We start from the raw sequence: 18589 nt of genomic DNA, 5'->3' as shown, positions 1-18589 counted from the left end.
AATCAATTTATAACATTTTTGACATGCGTTTTTCTGGATTTTGTTGTTGTTATTCTGTCTCTCACTGTTCAAATAAACATACCATTAAAATTATAGACTGATAATTTCTTTGTCAGTGGGCAAACGTACAAAATCAGCAGGGGATCAAATACTTTTTTCCCTCACTGTATATCTCATTACTAGTGGTTGTCATCCTGTTTGATCAATCAAATAGGGTGGAATTAATTGTTCCCGGTGTTTGCATCAACGTGGATGTGTTGTGTGGGTTGGTGCAGCCCCTCCTTTACCTCCACAGGGCTGGGAAACTGCCCTGTATTAGGAGTCCAAGAGATGATTGAGGTGGAAATGTACCCCCTCTCTCTCCATCTTTTTTCAGTCGCTAAAATCACAAATACACATATCTTCACTCACACGCACACACACCACAAGTGTTCAGGCTGTGGGTGGATTTGCTTAATAGACGTATCAATCCTCTCGGTCAGACAGATGTAAATCTGACACTCCTCATAGGAGAGACACTTTTCAACACCACAGGTCAGACCCAATTTGGGTTGTTAAAAGCTACAGTCTGGGATTTAAAAAACAAAACACTCCCCCTGACACAGGTATACAGCTGACAGTCCATGGCATCCACATAATAGTTTCAAACATAATTGGAAGAGCAATGTATAGCTCTATATTGGTTTGTTTATGAATAATAAAAAACATTTAGTGCTATGATAGGGTATGACAGTTGTGCTAAGCTAAAATTTAGCTATGTTATATTAGTCTTCTAGAATCAATGGGTAGGCCTATATGAATATTTTAAATGACTATTGAACAGATACCCAGACTGTAGCTTTAAAATCCAGATTTTAGGCTAGACTATGTTGTGCTTTGAATAGACCCCTTTCTGTGTTTACAAACATTGCCGCACGAGGGCGATGCGCGCAAGTTGGTGGCAGAACAAGGGGGAGTTCTTATAGAATGGCAGCAAAAAAATCCTCTATTTACATGTTGCTTATGAGTGCATTTCACACTACTTTGGGATTATAATTGGATTTTAAGGCTCGTATGAATGTCCTGCTTAATATAATGTTTGTGTCATCATCGCAAATCAACTGCATTATACTTAAAAAACACTTCAACCAGTAAAATGGCTCTTTGGCTAGCTTTTGCTACAGCCTATATCAATGAGCGTTAGCATTCTAGCTAACAACTGCTGCATCCAAAATAGTTATTTTGCAAAGATCACAACCAAATGTAATCTTAGTGACTGTTCAAGCAAGAATCAAAACATTGTAAGCGTATGAGAACCCCAAAAAGTGATTTTGTTTAGAAGTAAAAAAAACAACGTAAATCTAGGCTATGTTGAATGGACACAGATGGTGATGGCTTTCTTACTGCCGCCAAGAGTCGCGTGCATCTGTGCGTGACGTCAGTGTGTCATGTACTGGAAAATGGTCATAGTTTATTGTAGCTGTATAACTTGTGATTTATTTCAGTTAGCTAGTACAGTACACCCTGTTAAAGAGAACTCCTCACATATAGTAGCTAGGCCTATATTGTATTATGTACAGTACATTACCCAGGGCCCAAATAAGCTTACTGTATGATATTGAGTTTATAATGTGTTTTTGTTGCTAAAGAGTTGAATTATATTATAATGTGTGGATTGTGTTATACAAAAACAATGTCTTCTTTGCAATACAAATTAGGCCTAATTTTGTTTTCTACTATGAAGTACATTTGTGATGAGGTGAGAAAGAGAGACGTTACATGGATGCTGTTAGCTAACTATTTTTTAGCCATTAGCTCTCTAGTATCATTTTAGATAGCTAAAGCCAACCAGGCCATCTGATCTGGGATAGCTAGCTAACACTGTCATAACAAATAGTGGGTTAGCTAGCTGACTAACGTTAGCTAGCTCTGGCCATGGAATCAAGCTCCCTACAAATGAAGATTGTTCACAGGATTGTGAATATTGTTGTATATAACCAACCATTACATTTTATCAATACTTATAGCTATGTTATTTGACACTTACATGGCAGCCTCAATGACCTGATTGACCTCCCTTTATCTAAAAAATAAATAAATGACAGAACCTCCTCTTCACTTCAGTCTCAACTTTCGATGCCCTCAAGACATTCACTGACTGAAAATCATGACGTCACGAGATGAAATTGGAGGGGGGCCTATGGATCTGTCTCCGTCCGTCCGTTCGTACGTTAGTCACACACGATATCTCAGACACCACCGGCCCGATTTTGACGAAACTTGGGTGAATGATGCGTCTTGCCATAGAGATCCGGCATTTATAAAATTACACTGATTTGCCCAAGGGGAGTGCTATAGTAATCAACTGAAATCTCAAACTTTGAACAAGCATATCTCCTGTCCCGTTTGAGCTTGAATTGTTGTCACTAATTGGCCCAAGGGGGGGGGGCCTGCATCATTCATGGGGGACGACGTTTACGGTTGCCTTTCTCTGAACTTGTCATTAATAAATGTAATAATAAAAGGGTTTGCTACCAACAGAGTAAATAGTTTCAATGCATTGTATTGCATGTGTTTATGTATATTTTAAGAACATATTATTTATGATATTGCACATAATAAAACTGTATAAACAATGACAAAACTAAAACATTTTTTACTTGTATTTTATCACAAAAAACAACAACAATACAAAACACATTTTTACAGTTACAATACTACAGGTAAATGTTGTCACGATGACTGTCATGCCTTCTTACAAAACCTGAAAAGGGGATACAGAAAGTTAAGTCAGACTTAATCAATATACATGAAAATGATTTGCACATATCATAAATGTAATATATAGGCATACGCACTAGGATAGAATAGATCTTACCAGGTGTAACAGTATCCCAGAAAAATGGCCAAAGCAAAGACTCCAATTGATCCTCCAGCGAAAAGCGATGAAACCTTCATTACGTAGGATATATCTACCAAACGAGAGAAAACATCATACATCATCGATACAACAATCTGATTAAACCACAACAGTGATTTAAATATGAGAAAAGGAACCCTTACCTCTGACTTTTGCCCAGATAACACAAGAGTGCTTGAAAGCCTAGAAAATAGTTCAAATGGCACATACAGAATGACTAATTATTAATGCAGGAGTTCTATAAGATCAACAATCAATATCAATAATAATTTGTTAAAGATGACCTTCAAAACGGTCCTTCCTTTTATATGAATAAACTCCACATATCATTTATTTCCAATGCATAGCAGTTAGTCTTACTCCTCCCCATTGACTGACAGCTCGTAATATGATGTAATAGTCTCTGCCGTTCTGTAAAGGAGCGTTGTAGAAGCCTCCATAGTAGCGTCCATCGCCCACAGTCAGGTTCATCTCTTTCCCTATATCCCTCAGATGGAGCTGGGCAGTGATGTACTGTCCATGGTGCTTTCTCTGACTGGAGAAGTCTGGGTTCTTAGGAGAGCTGCAGTCAAACACAAGAGTCCCCTCCAGTGGCAACACAAATACCTGGTAGAAACTGTAAACCCAGGAACAAAAGAGAAAAGGGTTTGTGTCGTAATAGCCAGACAAGGGTGGCAGACCTCACTTGGTAAATTTCAAGATACTAAATCAGCATTTAGTACGGGAGAGGGTTGGAGGTAAAATTATGAATTACCTAATTGAGTCCAGAGTGTTAGCTGATCTGCGTAGCCATAGAGTGGGCAATGGAGCCTCAACTTCTCTGTATAAAATCTCTGGGGCTTGAGGCACTATAAGATGAGAAGGCATTGACACGTTTAATAACATTGGATATCATATCCAAGTCAAAGTCAATATTCTGCTCCATGTTTCTCATAATATCTTCAAATATTTAATCTTCAAATTGTCATGGTTAGTTGAGGTTGTTTGTAGTGTACCTTGTAGGCTGGTGTTTGTTGTGAGTGTGGAGGTGAACCTGGCAGACAGTGCAGTGATGCTGATGGTGTAGTTGGTAACAGGCAGCAGGTTCAGGCAGATCTCAGGGCGGTCTGAAGTGGAGCTGAGGAGCTTCTTCCTCTTGTCATGGAATGACCTTTGATAGGCCCTGAATCCCACAAATGCTACCTGTAACATACAGGTAGACAGATCAAATAATGATGGTCAAGGTGTATGCATAGGTGTATGCAGTTCAGAGAGCACTTTTTCTAATCAACAATATTATGATATTTTAAGGTCCTTGTTAAGGTAAACTTACTCTGTAATTCTCTGTGTCTTCTTCATACTTGTCTGCTTGCCAACGCAAACATTTTTCATTAAAGACAACCAAGTCACTGATGGCAGGCTTGATTTCTGGTAGGGACAAGAGATGAGAAACAATGTGTAAAAAAAAAAAAATCACTGATCAACACAAATTCCTTCCACATACTAAAAGGTTTTTCAACTGAACTATGGTTTACGGAGTTATAAATGCATACCTCTGCATCGCATTGTGGCAGCCTGCCACTTCCCAGTGATGTCACAAATAGAGGTATTTCTTCCTCTCCAGCTGTGGAATCCTTTCAGACAGCGATGGAACACAACACTTGTGTTCTGCCACACCACCTCTGTGTTGGCCAGAGAAGGGACTGGTCCACATTTAGCTGTCAAAACAAGGTGGAAGTCAGATCAATTGAATTATACTAAGGAGCTCCTGTGATGATTACCATAAAAGATTAGATCACATTGCACAGTATATACAAATACTAGTCTTGATTATTTTGTTGCAACACACTCGTGATCATGATTAAACATGAATTTACAAACCATTCCCCAATACAACATTACCCCCTTCTGGTACAGAATAGTAAGTGCTGAAAGCACATCTACTACAACATCTCTCTCCATAGGTGGACACATTCATGAAAGACATACAACATCAATTTGAATGTGAGCACTTTGACACAATATAATGAGTTCACGGGAGTAACTGTTACAGTATGCCCACACAGACAATTGATCATGCAGCAGAATAGGGTTTGCTTCAGAATTATATATTGTTACCGTACCTTTGCATATTATTGAAACAATTCCCCACTGTCCTGATGATGAACAAGTTGAGAGACCATTTCCTCCCTCCTGGTAAAATCCATCCTTACATACATACTCAATCATACTGCCCAGGACAGTTGTATTGTCCCACAACATGTTAGTATGGGGAAGGATTACTGGAGCCCCACAGTTTAACTCTGCTCATAGAAATCAATTTAGGTTTGTTTGGTTAAACATAAAGAGACAAAAATACTACTGTACATGTTTAAGTTATTCAAGCAATATGACTCATACAGTACAATAATAGAGCAAATTTGCATTTGAATATAAATGAAAATACATGTCTTTGAAAGACCATCATTATATTGCTGGTAATATAAATGCACCTTCACATTGAAGTTCTATATCCTCCCAAAGCCCATTCTCTCCACACTCAGTATAACATCTCCCACTTGTGGTGTAATATCCTTCAACACATTGGTAATAAACCACACTACCAATCAATGATGTCCGGTCCTATAGCATCTTAGCATGGGATATAAACACTGGCTCCCCACAGTCAATCTCTATAATTTGAAATGAGGATAGTGGTTCTATAAGATTTGGTATCATACGTCATTGTTATTAATGTATCATGACCACACAGAAATCACTAATGTAATACCGTCACATAGACAATATGTCTGTTCCCACTGTTCCTTGGCAGTGCATACTGATACATTTCCCTCTACCAAATTGTAATATCCAGAGTTACATTGATAAACCACCTCAGAGCCCATCCAGGTGCCCTAATCCCACAACATTACTGAGTGAGGGAGGGCAGGGGGAGAACTACAGTCAACCTCTACAGAGAGAATGGTTGAGATTACAGATTATTCACCAGGATATTTGTATAGGAAGTAGATTTGGCCTCTCTGATATGATTCATACATAAATTAGAGCAAATCTCAAAAGAGGTTTCACTAGAGAACATGTGACAAAGTCTTATTCATTACCTTTACATGACAACGTTGCCTTTGTCCAGTAACCGTCTCTAGTGCATTGGGAAATATTCCCTCCTCCCTCTCTATGAAATCCCTCTTTACAGTAAAACAGCACAGTGCTGCCAGGGATTGTGCTGCCATTCCACACCTGTCCAGTGTGGGGCAGTATAGGGGGATCACCACACATTATCTCTACAAAGAGAAAGCATTACAACGGTGTGCAATTTCTGCACATGTCCATCAGGCAGACATTCATATTTTACATTTTGGACACACAATATTGTTCCATGGTATGGTCAACATGGCCTAGGAGGTATTTGTTAAAGCACTTGGTTAATTCAGTTATGGGTTAATTATGGATAACTTGTAAGGTATTGATTGCAGGTGGTAATGTTGAGAGGGAAGATTTATTTTACCTTCACATATAAAAAATGTCTGGTCCCACTGTCCATTGGCAGTGCATACTGAGACATTTCCCTTTCCCGCATTGTAATATCCAGAGTTACACTGATAAACCACCTCAGAGCCTATCCTGGTGGTCTGATCCCACAACATTACTGAGTGAGGGAGGACAGGGGGAGAACCACAGTCAACCTCTACAGAAAGAATGAGAGAATGGTTTGAGATAACAGATTATTAACCAGGATATTTGTATAGGAAGTAGATTTGGCCTCTCTGATATGATTCCTACATGACATATAGATTACAGCACATCTCAAAAGAGGTTTCACAAGAGAATATGTGACAAAGTATTGTGTGGCAAAACGGTTACCTTTACATGACAACGTTGCCTTTGTCCAGTAACCGTCTCTAGTGCATTGGGAAATATTCCCTCCTTCCTCTCTATGAAATCCCTCTTTACAGTAAAACAGCACAGTGCTGCCAGGGATTGTGCTGCCATTCCACACCTGTCCAGTGTGGGGCAGTGTAGGGGGATCACCACACATTATCTCTACAAAGAGAAAGCATTAAAACAGTGTGCAATTTCTGCACATTTCCATCAGGCAGACATTAATGTCTTACATTTTGGACACACAATAATGTTCCATGGTATGGTCAACATGGCCTAGGAGGTATTTGTTAAAGCACTTGGTTAATTCAGTTATGGGTTAATTATGGATAACTTGTAAGGTATTGATTGCAGGTGGTAATGTTGAGAGGGAAGATTTATTTTACCTTCACATATAAAAAATGTCTGGTCCCACTGTCCATTGGCAGTGCATACTGAGACATTTCCCTTTCCCACATTGTAATATCCAGAGTTACACTGATAAACCACCTCAGAGCCTATCCTGGTGGTCTGATCCCACAACATTACTGAGTGAGGGAGGACAGGGGGAGAACCACAGTCAACCTCTACAGAGAGAATGAGAGAATGGTTTGAGATAACAGATTATTGACCAGGATATTTGTATAGGACGTAGATTTGGCCTCTCTGATATGATTCCTACATGACATATAGATTACAGCACATCTCAAAAGAGGTTTCACAAGAGAATACAGTGAGGGAAAAAAGTATTTGATCCCCTGCTGATTTTGTACGTTTGCCCACTTACAAAGACATGATTAGTCTATAATTTTAATGGTAGGTTTATTTGAACAGTGAGAGACAGAATAACAACAAAAAATCCAGAAAAATGCATGTCAAAAATGTTATGAATTGATTTGCATTTTAATGAGGGAAATAAGTATTTGACCCCTCTGCAAAACATGACTTAGTACTTGGTGGCAAAACCCTTGTTGGCAATCACAGAGGTCAGACGTTTCTTGTAGTTAGCTACCAGGTTTGCACACATCTCAGTAGGGATTTTGTCCCACTCCTCTTTGCAGATCTTCTCCAAGTCATTAAGGTTTCGAGGCTGACGTTTGGCAACTCGAACCTTCAGCTCCCTCCACAGATTTTCTATGGGATTAAGGTCTGGAGACTGGCTAGGCCACTCCAGGACCTTAATGTGCCTCTTCTTGAGCCACTCCTTTGTTGCCTTGGCCGTGTGTTTTGGGTCATTGTCATGCTGGAATACCCATCCACGACCCATTTTCAATGCCCTGGTTGAGGAAAAGAGGTTCTCACCCAAGATTTGATGGTACATGGCCCCATCCATCGTCCCTTTAATGCGGTGAATTTGTCCTGTCCCCTTAGCAGAAAAACACCCCCAAAGCATAATGTTTCCACCTCCATGTTTGACGGTGGGGATGGTGTTCTTGGGGTCATAGGCAGCATTCCTCCTCCTCCAAACACGGCGAGTTGAGTTAATGCCAAAGAGCTCAATTTTGGTCTCATCTGACCACAACACTTTCACCCAGTTCTCCTCTGAATCATTCAGATGTTCATTGGCAAACTTCAGACGGGCCTGTATATGTGCTTTCTTGAGCAGGGGGACCTTGCGTGCACTGCAGGATTTCAGTCCTTCACGGCATAGTGTGTTACCAATTGTTTTCTTGGTGACTATGGTCCCAGCTGCCTTGAAATCATTAACAAGATCCTCCTGTGTAGTTCTGGGCTGATTCCTCACCGTTCTCATGATCATTGCAACTCCACAAGGTGAGATCTTGCATGGAGCCCCAGGCCGAGGGATATTGACAGTTATTTTGTGTTTCTTCCATTTGCGAATAATCGCACCAACTGTTGTCACCTTCTCACCAAGCTGCTTGGCGATGGTGTTGTAGCCCATTCCAACCTTGTGTAGGTCTACAATCTTGTCCCTGACATCCTTGGAGAGCTCTTTGGTCTTGGCCATGGTGGAGAGTTTGGAATCTGATTGATTGCTTCTGTGGACAGGTGTCTTTTATACAGGTAACAAGCTGAGATTAGGAGCACTCCCTTTAAGAGTGTGCTCCTAATCTCAGCTCGTTACCTGTATAAAAGACACCTGGGAGCCAGAAATCTTTCTGATTGAGAGGGGGTCAAATACTTATTTCCCTCATTAAAATGCAAATCAATTCATAACATTTTTTACATGTATTTTTCTGAATTTTTTTGTTGTTATTCTGTCTCTCACTGTTCAAATAAACCTACCATTAAAATTATAGACTGATCATTTATTTGTCAGTGGGCAAACGTAAAAAATCAGCAGGGGATCAAATACTTTTTTCCCTCACTGTATGTGACAAAATATTATGTGGCAAAACGGTTACCTTTACATGACAACGTTGCCTTTGTCCAGTAACCGTCTCTAGTGCATTGGGAAATATTCCCTCCTCCCTCTCTATGAAATCCCTCTTTACAGTAAAACAGCACAGTGCTGCCAGGGATTGTGCTGCCATTCCACACCTGTCCAGTGTGGGGCAGTGTAGGGGGATCACCACACATTATCTCTACAAAGAGAAAGCATTAAAACAGTGTGCAATTTCTGCACATTTCCATCAGGCAGACATTAATGTCTTACATTTTGGACACACAATATTGTTCCATGGTATGGTCAACATGGCCTAGGAGGTATTTGTTAAAGCACTTGGTTAATTCAGTTATGGGTTAATTATGGATAACTTGTAAGGTATTGATTGCAGGTGGTAATGTTGAGAGGGAAGATTTATTTTACCTTCACATATAAAAAATGTCTGGTCCCACTGTCCATTGGCAGTGCATACTGAGACATTTCCATTTCCCACATTGTAATATCCAGAGTTACACTGATAAACCACCACAGAGCCTATCCTGGTGGTCTGATCCCACAACATTACTGAGTGAGGGAGGACAGGGGGAGAACCACAGTCAACCTCTACAGAGAGAATGAGAGAATGGTTTGAGATAACAGATTATTGACCAGGATATTTGTATAGGAAGTAGATTTGGCTTCTCTGATATGATTCCTACATGACATATAGATAACAGCACATCTCAAAAGAGGTTTCACAAGAGAATATGTGACAAAGTATTATGTGGCAAAACGGTTACCTTTACATGACAACGTTGCCTTTGTCCAGTAACCGTCTCTAGTGCATTGGGAAATATTCCCTCCTTCCTCTCTATGAAATCCCTCTTTACAGTAAAACAGCACGGTGCTGCCAGGGATTGTGCTGCCATTCCACACCTGTCCAGTGTGGGGCAGTATAGGGGGATCACCACACATTATCTCTACAAAGAGAAAGCATTAAAACAGTGTGCAATTTCTGCACATTTCCATCAGGCAGACATTAATATCTTACATTTTGAACACACAATATTGTTCCATGGTATGGTCAACATGGCCTAGGAGGTATTTGTTAAAGCACTTGGTTAATTCAGTTATGGGTTAATTATGGATAACTTGTAAGGTATTGATTGCAGGTGGTAATGTTGAGAGGGAAGATTTATTTTACCTTCACATATAAAAAATGTCTGGTCCCACTGTCCATTGGCAGTGCATACTGAGACATTTCCCTTTCCCACATTGTAATATCCAGAGTTACACTGATAAACCACCACAGAGCCTATCCTGGTGGTCTGATCCCACAACATTACTGAGTGAGGGAGGACAGGGGGAGAACCACAGTCAACCTCTACAGAAAGAATGAGAGAATGGTTTGAGATAACAGATTATTAACCAGGATATTTGTATAGGACGTAGATTTGGCCTCTCTGATATGATTCATACATAAATTAGAGCAAATCCCAAAGGAGGTTTCACTAGAGAACATGTGACAAAGTCTTATACATTACCTTTACATGAAAATGTTGCCTTTGTCCAGTAACCGTCTCTAGTGCATTGGGAAATATTCCCTCCTCCCTCTCTATGAAATCCCTCTTTACAGTAAAAGAGCACAGTGCTGCCAGGGATTGTGCTGCCATTCCACACCTGTCCAGTGTGGGGCAGTATAGGGGGATCACCACACGTTATCTCTATAAAGAGAAAGCATTACAACAGTGTGCAATTTCCATCAGGAAAACATTAATGTCTGACATTTTGGACACACAATATAATTCTATGGTATGGTCAACATGGCCTAGGAGGTATTTGTTAAAGCACTTGGTTAATTCAGTTATGGGTTAGTTATGGATAACTTGTAAGGTAGTGATTGCAGATGGTGATTTATTATACCTTCACATAGCAAAGCTGACTTGTCCCACTGTCCATTAGCAGTGCATACTGATACATTTCCCTCTCCCACATTGTAAAACATTGAACCGCTGTAGTTTACAACAATTGTAAATTCTAAAGTGGAAGTTGGGAGAGTTATATTTGAGTGTTTCAGTGAAACGTAAGTGAGGGAGGCCCCTCATTTCATTCCGATCTCCTTTGCATTATTGTAGCCTTTTTCTGTAGCCTGTCAACTATGTGTCTGTCTATCCCTGTTCTCTCCTCTCTGCACAGGCCATACAAACACTTCACACCGCGTGGCTGCTGCCACTCTAATCTAGTGGAGTTCCAGGTCTCCGGCAGCCTCTGGAACTGCCGTTCTGCGGCCAACAAGGCAGAGTTCATTTTAGCCTATGCTACCCTCCAGTCCCTCAACTTCTTGGCGCTGACGGAAACATGGATTACCACAGAAAACACTGCTACTCCTACTGCTCTTTCCTCGTCTGACCATGTGTTCTCGCATACCCAGAGAGCATCTGGTCAGCGCGGCGGTGGCACAAGAATCCTCATCTCTCCCAAGTTGACATTCTCTCTTTTTCCCCTGACCCATCTGTCTATCTCCTCATTTGAATTCCATGCTGTCACAGTCACTAGCCCATTCAAGCTTAACATCCTTGTCATTTATCGCCCTGCAGGTTCCCTTGGAGAGTTCATCAATGAGCTTGATACCTTGATAAGTTCCTTTCCTGACGATGGCTCACCCCTCACAGTTCTGGGTGACTTTAACCTCCCTACGTCTGCCTTTGACTCATTTCTCTCTGCCTCCTTCTTTCCACTCCTTTCCTCTTTTGACCTCACCCTCTCACCTTGCCCCCCTACTCACAAGGCAGGCAATACGCTTGACCTCATCTTTACTAGATGCTGTTCTTCTACTAATCTCACTGCAACTCCCCTCCAAGTATCCGACCACTACTTTTGTATCCTTTTCTCTCACGCTCTCCTCCAACACTACTCACTCTGCCCCTACTCAGATGGTAATGTGCCGTCGCAACCTTCGCTCTCTCTCTCCCGCTACTCTCTCCTCTTCCATCCTATCATCTCTTCCCTCTGCCAAATCCTTCTCCCTCCGATCTCCTGATTCTGCCTCCTCAACCCTCCTCTCCGCATCTTTTGACTCTCAATGTCCCCTATCCTCCCGGCCGGCTCGGTCCTCCCTCCTGCTCCATGGCTTGACGATTCATTGCGAGCTCACAGAAGAGGGCTCCGGGCAGCCAAGCGGAAATGGAGGAAAACTAGACTCCCTGCGGACCTGTCATCTTTTCACTCCCTCCTCTCTACTTTTTCTTCCTCTGTTTCTGCTGATAAAGCCACTTTCTACCACTCTAAATTTCAAGCCTCTGCCTCTAACCCTAGGAAGCTCTTTGCCATCTTCTCCTCCCTGCTGAATCCTCCTCCTCCTCCCCCTCCCTCCTCCCTCTCTGTGGATGACTTCGTCAACCATTTTGAAAAGAAGGTTGACGACATCCGATCCTCATTTATTAAGTCAAATGACACTGCTGGTCCTGCTCACACTGCCCTACCCTATGCTTTGACTTCTTTCTCCCCTCTCTCTCCAGACCATTTCAGGAGACCTTCTCTCTTACCTCACCTCGCTCATCAACTCATCCTTGACCGCTGGCCATGTCCCTTCCGTCTTCAAGAGAGCGAGAGTTGCACCCCTTCTCAAAAAACCTACACTCGATCCCTCCGATGTCAACAACTACAGACCAGTATCCCTTCTTTCTTTTCTCTCCAAAACTCTTGAGCGTGCCGTCTCTAGCCAACTCTCCTGCTATCTCTCTCAGAATGACCTTCTTGATCCAAACCAGTCAGGTTTCAAGACTGGTCATTCAACTGAGACTGCTCTTCTCTGTGTCACGGAGGCTCTCCGCACTGCTAACGCTAACTATCTCTCCTCTGCTCTTATCCTTCTAGACCTATCCGCTGCCTTTGATACTGTGAACCATCAGATCCTCCTCTCCACCCTCTCCGAGTTGGGCATCTCCGTCGCTGCTCACTCTTGGATTGCGTCCTACCTGACAGGTCGCTCCTACCAGGTGGCGTGGCGAGAATCTGTCTCCGCACCACGTGCTCTCACCACTGATGTCCCCCAGGGCTCAGTTCTAGGTCCTCTCCTATTCTCTCTATACACCAAGTCACTTGGCTCTGTCATATCCTCACATGGTCTCTCCTATCATTGCTACGCAGACGACACACAATTAATTTTCTCCTTTCCCCCTTTTGATAACCAGGTGGCGAATCGCATCTCTGCATGTTTGGCAGACATATCAGTGTGGATGTCGGATCACCACCTCAAGCTGAACCTCGGCAAGACGGAGCTGCTCTTCCTCCTGGGGAAGGACTGCCCGCTCCATGATCTCGCCATCACGGTTGACAACTCCATTGTGTCCTCCTCCCAGAGTGCAAAGAACCTTGGCGTGACCCTGGACAACACCCTGTCGTTCTCCGCTAACATCAAAGCGGTGACCCGATCCTGCAGGTTCATGCTCTACAACATTCGCAGAGTACCCTACCTTACACAGAAAGCGGCACAGGTCGTAATCCAGGCACTTGTCATCTCCCGTCTGGATTACTGCAACTCTCTGTTGGCTGGGCTCCCTTCCTGTGCCATTAAACCCCTTCAACTTATCCAGAACGCTGCAGCCCGTCTGGTGTTCAATCTTCCCAAGTTCTCTCATGTCACCCCGCTCCTCCGCACACTCCACTGGCTTCCAGTTGAGGCTCGCATCTACTACAAGACCATGGTGCTTGCCTACGGAGCTGTGAGGGGAACGGCACCTCCTTACCTTCAGGCTCTGATCAGACCCTACACCCAAACGAGGGCACTACATTCATCCACCTCTGGCCTGCTAGCTCCCCTACCTCTACGGAAGCACAGTTCCCGCTCAGCCCAGTCAAAGCTATTCGCTGCTCCGGCACCCCAATGGTGGAACAAGCTTCCCCACGACGCCAGGACAGCGGAGTCACTGACCACCTTCCGGAGACACTTGAAACCCTATCTCTTTAAGGAATACCTGGAATAGTATAAAGTAATCCTTCTTCCCCCACCCCCCATAAAAAAAAGGTGATTGTCCCACTGGCTATCATAAGTTGAATGCACCAATTTATAAGTCGCTCTGGATAAGAGCGTCTGCTAAATGATGTAAATGTAAATGTAATATCCAGAGTTACACTGATAAACCACCCCAGAGCCCATCCTGGTGCTCTGATTCCACAACATTACTGAGTGAGGGAGGGCAAGGGGCAAGCCACAGTCAAACACTGGGAGGCAAAGCAATGACATTGACCAGTAACCATTCCTAGATGCAGTTCATGATTTAAAAAAATCTCTACAAACAAAACACTCATCCATCCACATGTCAAATACATGAATTAATGCAAAAGTTCACCAAAAAACATTTACCTTCACAAATAAGACTTGGGCCCTTCCACACACTTTCTGCCCCACAAACGGAGGAGTTCTCTCCGCTTTTCCAGAAGAATCCCTCAGAGCAGCCAAATTTAGCTACGCTGCCGTAACGTGTTCCTGTGGCTGACAGCTGGACTGCATTCAGAGCCGAGGGAGGCTGTCCACAATCAATGGCTACACATGGAGAAAAGGACAACACTACAGATACCATACTTTTTGATAACACTACTACCATTATGCTAATGTTCTATAAATAATGTCATTATATCCAGTGGCTGCAGTATAGTATAGGGCAGGCAAAGAGATTCTGAAACATGTATTTTTGAAGCATACAGCTCTTTGATTATTATCCATTCTCTTAAAATAGTATCTATAATTTAACTGAAAAGTCTTACAATACTGAGCCCTAGTAGTTTGTGTTATTTACCTTTGCACAAGGCCTTGTCCTGGTGTGGGTGGAAGGGCTCTGCTCCATTGTGAACCTGGTATCCGACTTGGCAGAGGCAGTTAAAATCCCCCTGCATGTTCCTGCACTGACCCCCCTCACCACAGATCCCTTGGACCCTACACTCATCAATGTCTAGATAGAACCAACAAGAATGTTGTGTTAGTATTATTAAGTTAATGTGGTTGGGATGTAATGTACCCAGTTATTAGGCACCAACATGTGCGTGACTATAGCACATCTGGGGAGTGGTATCTGTAATTCTTTCATTCATTCACTCATTCAAAATTGGCATCAAGTTTGTATCTATAAAGCTTAAGAAGACTCACCAATCGTATAATTTTATGTTGCCCTTCTTTTCATAATGTTCCAAAGCTGCTGAAGTATTCAGCATCACTAATCGCTATAACTTACCCTGACAGCGGGTTCCATCATTGGGGATGAAGATGGCCATATTGTTGGAAGGGCTGTATCCTGCCAGGCAGGTGCAGTAGTAGCTTCCATAGGTATTATGGCAGGCAGTGTGCTGCCCACAGATCTTATTGGCTCCTATCTGACACTCATCTTTGTCTGTAAGAGAGAAGAATAGTGGTAAATAATAGAATAATCAATAAATACTAGTATAATTTCAATAGAACTGATACCCATTAGCTAAAAGATAAGTAATTATTTTATCTTGAGTTTATACCTGGAGATACACACCTTGACAGTAAGTTCTTCCATTACCAACAAAGCCATACATGCAGTTACAGGCTTTGCCGGCACCATCCACCTTCTTCTCACAGGTGGCGTTAGGGTGACAGGTGGCACACACATCCAACGTTTGACCAGTCACTCGCATTTCTAAGATAAAGAAAATATACACTATTAAGAGAAGTCTTTGTTTGTTGAAACAGTCACCCATAAATGTTATTTATTGAAATAGATGATCTATGTAGTACAAGAACTTCACTATTATGATTTACAAAGACTCTGTCAATATTCATTTGAATATATTACCAATATGATGGATTTGTTTTGATCCACTCACCTGTAATGGCATGAATAAGAAAGGCCAAGATCACAAGTGCTGTTCTCCAATACATCCTCTCAAAGTATGTCCCTCTCCCTCTCTTAGATATTGCAAAGCGCATCCTTTTTATCCACATCTTTATTTATTTCCGTCTTGGTGCTGAGCGGATTTGATATCCAGGATTGAGAGAAGGGTATAAGAGTTAGTTGAGGTCACAATGAAATCCAACCGCCGCTCTCTCTTCTCAATGGTGATGTTGGCACTAGTGGTTTGGAGACATGTCTGTCATCATCAGCATTTTGACACATTCAGTTATACTTCACATATGTGATAATGTACTCTACGCTTTGGGAGACATCTGAAACACATTTTCAAATTGAACAGTCATGCTGTGTATGCTGATAAGAGCTATATTTGGCTCAGCAAACCTGCCTGGGGTTCATCATGAACATAACATTATGAATTAAAGAAGTCAAAACGAGGTAAATAAACAGTTTAGATGATAACCATGGATATAAGAATGACATTAACAATTGGTGATATACAATTCATAAAAGTAAATTAATCTTCAAAGAGTAGGCCGGCCTACTTGTTTATACATCCTACCTTTTCCTGAATCGATTTTATCCAGTGTTTGTGAGACCCATCATAACTACAATCCACGCTAGGTGCTCTGTCACATGAATTAAATGAAAACCCTGCTATGAAAATGCACAAAAAAAGGTGTGAAATTGCACCAATGGTGTCAACACAGTGAGAACACCCATCCACCATTGAGCTGTTTACAGTTGGTTCTTGCGTAGCGAGTTAATCTAGTATAATGTGGAAGGGGAAGATAAATCCATCATGCTGCTATCGCCCAGCCCACCAGGACTCAGAGGGGGTCTCCCTCTATCACACCCGCAGTGAGCCCCCACCTCACACTGTGCCTGCTGGAGAGGCCTGATTAAGCACCAGCCTGTCCCTCAAAACCACCAGATCCTCTCTAACACGCTACACTAGGGTCTCTCCACCAGCAGCATATATGAGGATGCAACATACAGTAACACAACATTGTAACTAGATAGACATAGAATGTCTAGAGCAGGCATTGGTCTCTATTTAGGGGTTCACAATGAAGCTGTGAAACCCATTGTTATTCTCTGTATTCTGGTCATGGTCAAATAACTCAAGCATAGATTGGTAACTTTTTCTAACTTGGCACACAGAAACTACAGGCCATGAGTAACTTGGTCAAAAAGAATGGCACTGATTGGCCTATAGGTGGCGCTGTTATAAGCAGTCTCACTTAAACCCTCATATCCGTCGCCCTGTTTGACCTAGAAACTTGAAACGTTGCATGTAGGTGTCTTGCTGAACAAATTTGCCTCAAGGACCTATAAGGTCAGGATAGATTTTCCTCCATCTTGGAAATTTCAGAAAACATTTTAAAAAATGATCATGAAACATAAGTCCATTTAACAAGTCCAAATGTAGGCCCATGGTACATCTCTTAACGTAGATTGAGAAAAGGAAATCAGATTTTACGTGTCCATTTCAATCCTTCATAAATTCATTCCACAATGGCTCATCAACTTGAAACTTTTTAGGGTCATCAAATCCATTACCATGATTAACCATGTTAAGTTGGCATTGATATCTTAACATATAAGAAAACTATTAACAATTCACTTTTTTGGACTATGTAACGCTAATGCTCAAAATAATCATAATAACATCTTCTTAACCCACTGTTCCCCGGGCGCCGATGACGTGGATGTCGATTAAGGCAGCCCTCCGCACCTCTCTGATTCAGAGGGGTTGGGTTAAATGCGGAAGACACATTTCAGTTGAATGCATTCAGTTGTACAGCTGACTAGGTATCCCCCTTTACCTTTCCTTTCTTCTCATGGACTAAATGGCAGATTCACTCCAAATTTCAATAGTCCCTAAAGAGTTTAAGAAGATAACGTTGATGCATTCAAAGATGGCCGCACTATACCAGTAGATGCCTATTACCACATAAGCTAATCTGCTAAAATCTGCTAATAAAAACTAATAAAATCTTCTTCTCATGACCCATAGGACCAAATGACACAATGTTTGGAATGTAGGCCTATGGTACATGTCTTAACTTAGTTTGAGAAAGGGATTGGTCAAAAGATGACTTGGTTATTGATAAATCAAAAATCTGATTTTATTTGTCAATTTAAACCACTGTAAATCCACTCCACAGTGGCCTATCAACTTGAAACTTGTCATCGCTATCATGGACGTCCCTAAGATGAACCACATGGAATTGGATATTGATATCTAAAAAAAACAAGGAAACTATTCACAACTCATTCTTTGCATATGTAACGCTAATGCTCAAAATTATCTGTAACCATTTTCTCCTCACAAGCCTTTCTGGTTTTGAGAAAATAATTGTTGCTGCATTCAAATATGGCCGCACTGTACCTATAGATGCACGTTAGCGCATATGATAATACCAAAAATACTTTAAAAATCTTCTTCTCATGAACCATAAGTCAAATTGACTCCAGATTTGGTATATAGACTCTGCTGGTGACCTTGCACAGACCTCGTCTCTGGGAGTGGGCACCATTCTCCATGGTGCGGACATCACCAGGGTAGACCTCATACACCACCTTCACCTTCTGGCCGTCACCGTAAACTGTCAAGCTGCTTCCATCAAGCTTCCTCTGGCCCTCCGCCAC

The 18589-nt window shown here is 41.9% G+C and overlaps 1 protein-coding gene across 6 annotated transcripts; it reads right to left on the bottom strand.

Moving 5' to 3' along the window:
* Window positions 1-2627: 2627 nt before the first annotated feature.
* On the bottom strand, window positions 2628-16683 carry susd1 (sushi domain containing 1). Of its 6 annotated transcripts, none has more exons than XM_041900659.2 (24): window positions 16497-16683; window positions 15909-16152; window positions 15581-15721; window positions 15293-15448; window positions 14861-15013; window positions 14428-14607; window positions 10607-10786; window positions 10267-10446; window positions 9863-10042; window positions 9507-9686; window positions 9103-9282; window positions 7144-7323; window positions 6740-6919; window positions 6384-6563; window positions 5980-6159; window positions 5002-5181; window positions 4432-4596; window positions 4212-4306; window positions 3895-4081; window positions 3654-3747; window positions 3260-3515; window positions 3043-3082; window positions 2858-2951; window positions 2628-2743 (listed from the first exon to the last, which is right to left on the bottom strand). In XM_041900659.2, exons 2-24 carry the CDS (start codon window positions 16024-16026, stop codon window positions 2725-2727), a joined length of 3498 nt encoding a protein of 1165 aa, XP_041756593.1. In that variant the 5' UTR covers window positions 16027-16152; window positions 16497-16683; the 3' UTR covers window positions 2628-2724. The 6 variants fall into 6 exon arrangements, with proteins under 6 accessions (XP_041756593.1, XP_041756592.1, XP_041756594.1 ...); XM_041900658.2 differs by having other exon boundaries at window positions 15909-16049; XM_041900660.2 differs by lacking the exon at window positions 5002-5181 and having other exon boundaries at window positions 15909-16049.
* Between the last annotated feature and the right edge of the window lie 1906 nt (window positions 16684-18589).

Source organism: Coregonus clupeaformis, chromosome 16 (assembly GCF_020615455.1).
Source record: "Coregonus clupeaformis isolate EN_2021a chromosome 16, ASM2061545v1, whole genome shotgun sequence".
NCBI classification, from domain to species: Eukaryota; Metazoa; Chordata; class Actinopteri; order Salmoniformes; family Salmonidae; genus Coregonus; species Coregonus clupeaformis.
The sequence above is the reverse complement of the archived record's forward strand: the minus strand, read 5'-3'. Positions and strand labels throughout refer to the sequence as shown.

Coding starts and splice junctions, on each gene's coding strand:
- susd1 (XM_041900659.2), bottom strand. CDS start 16,026: ATGTGGATAAAAAGGATGCGCTTTGCAATATCTAAGAGAGGGAGAGGG. Junction 15,014..15,292: donor TGATGGAACCCGCTGTCAGG/GTAAGTTATAGC, acceptor GGTTCTATCTAG/ACATTGATGAGTGTAGGGTC. Junction 6,160..6,383: donor GACATTTTTTATATGTGAAG/GTAAAATAAATC, acceptor TTCTCTTTGTAG/AGATAATGTGTGGTGATCCC.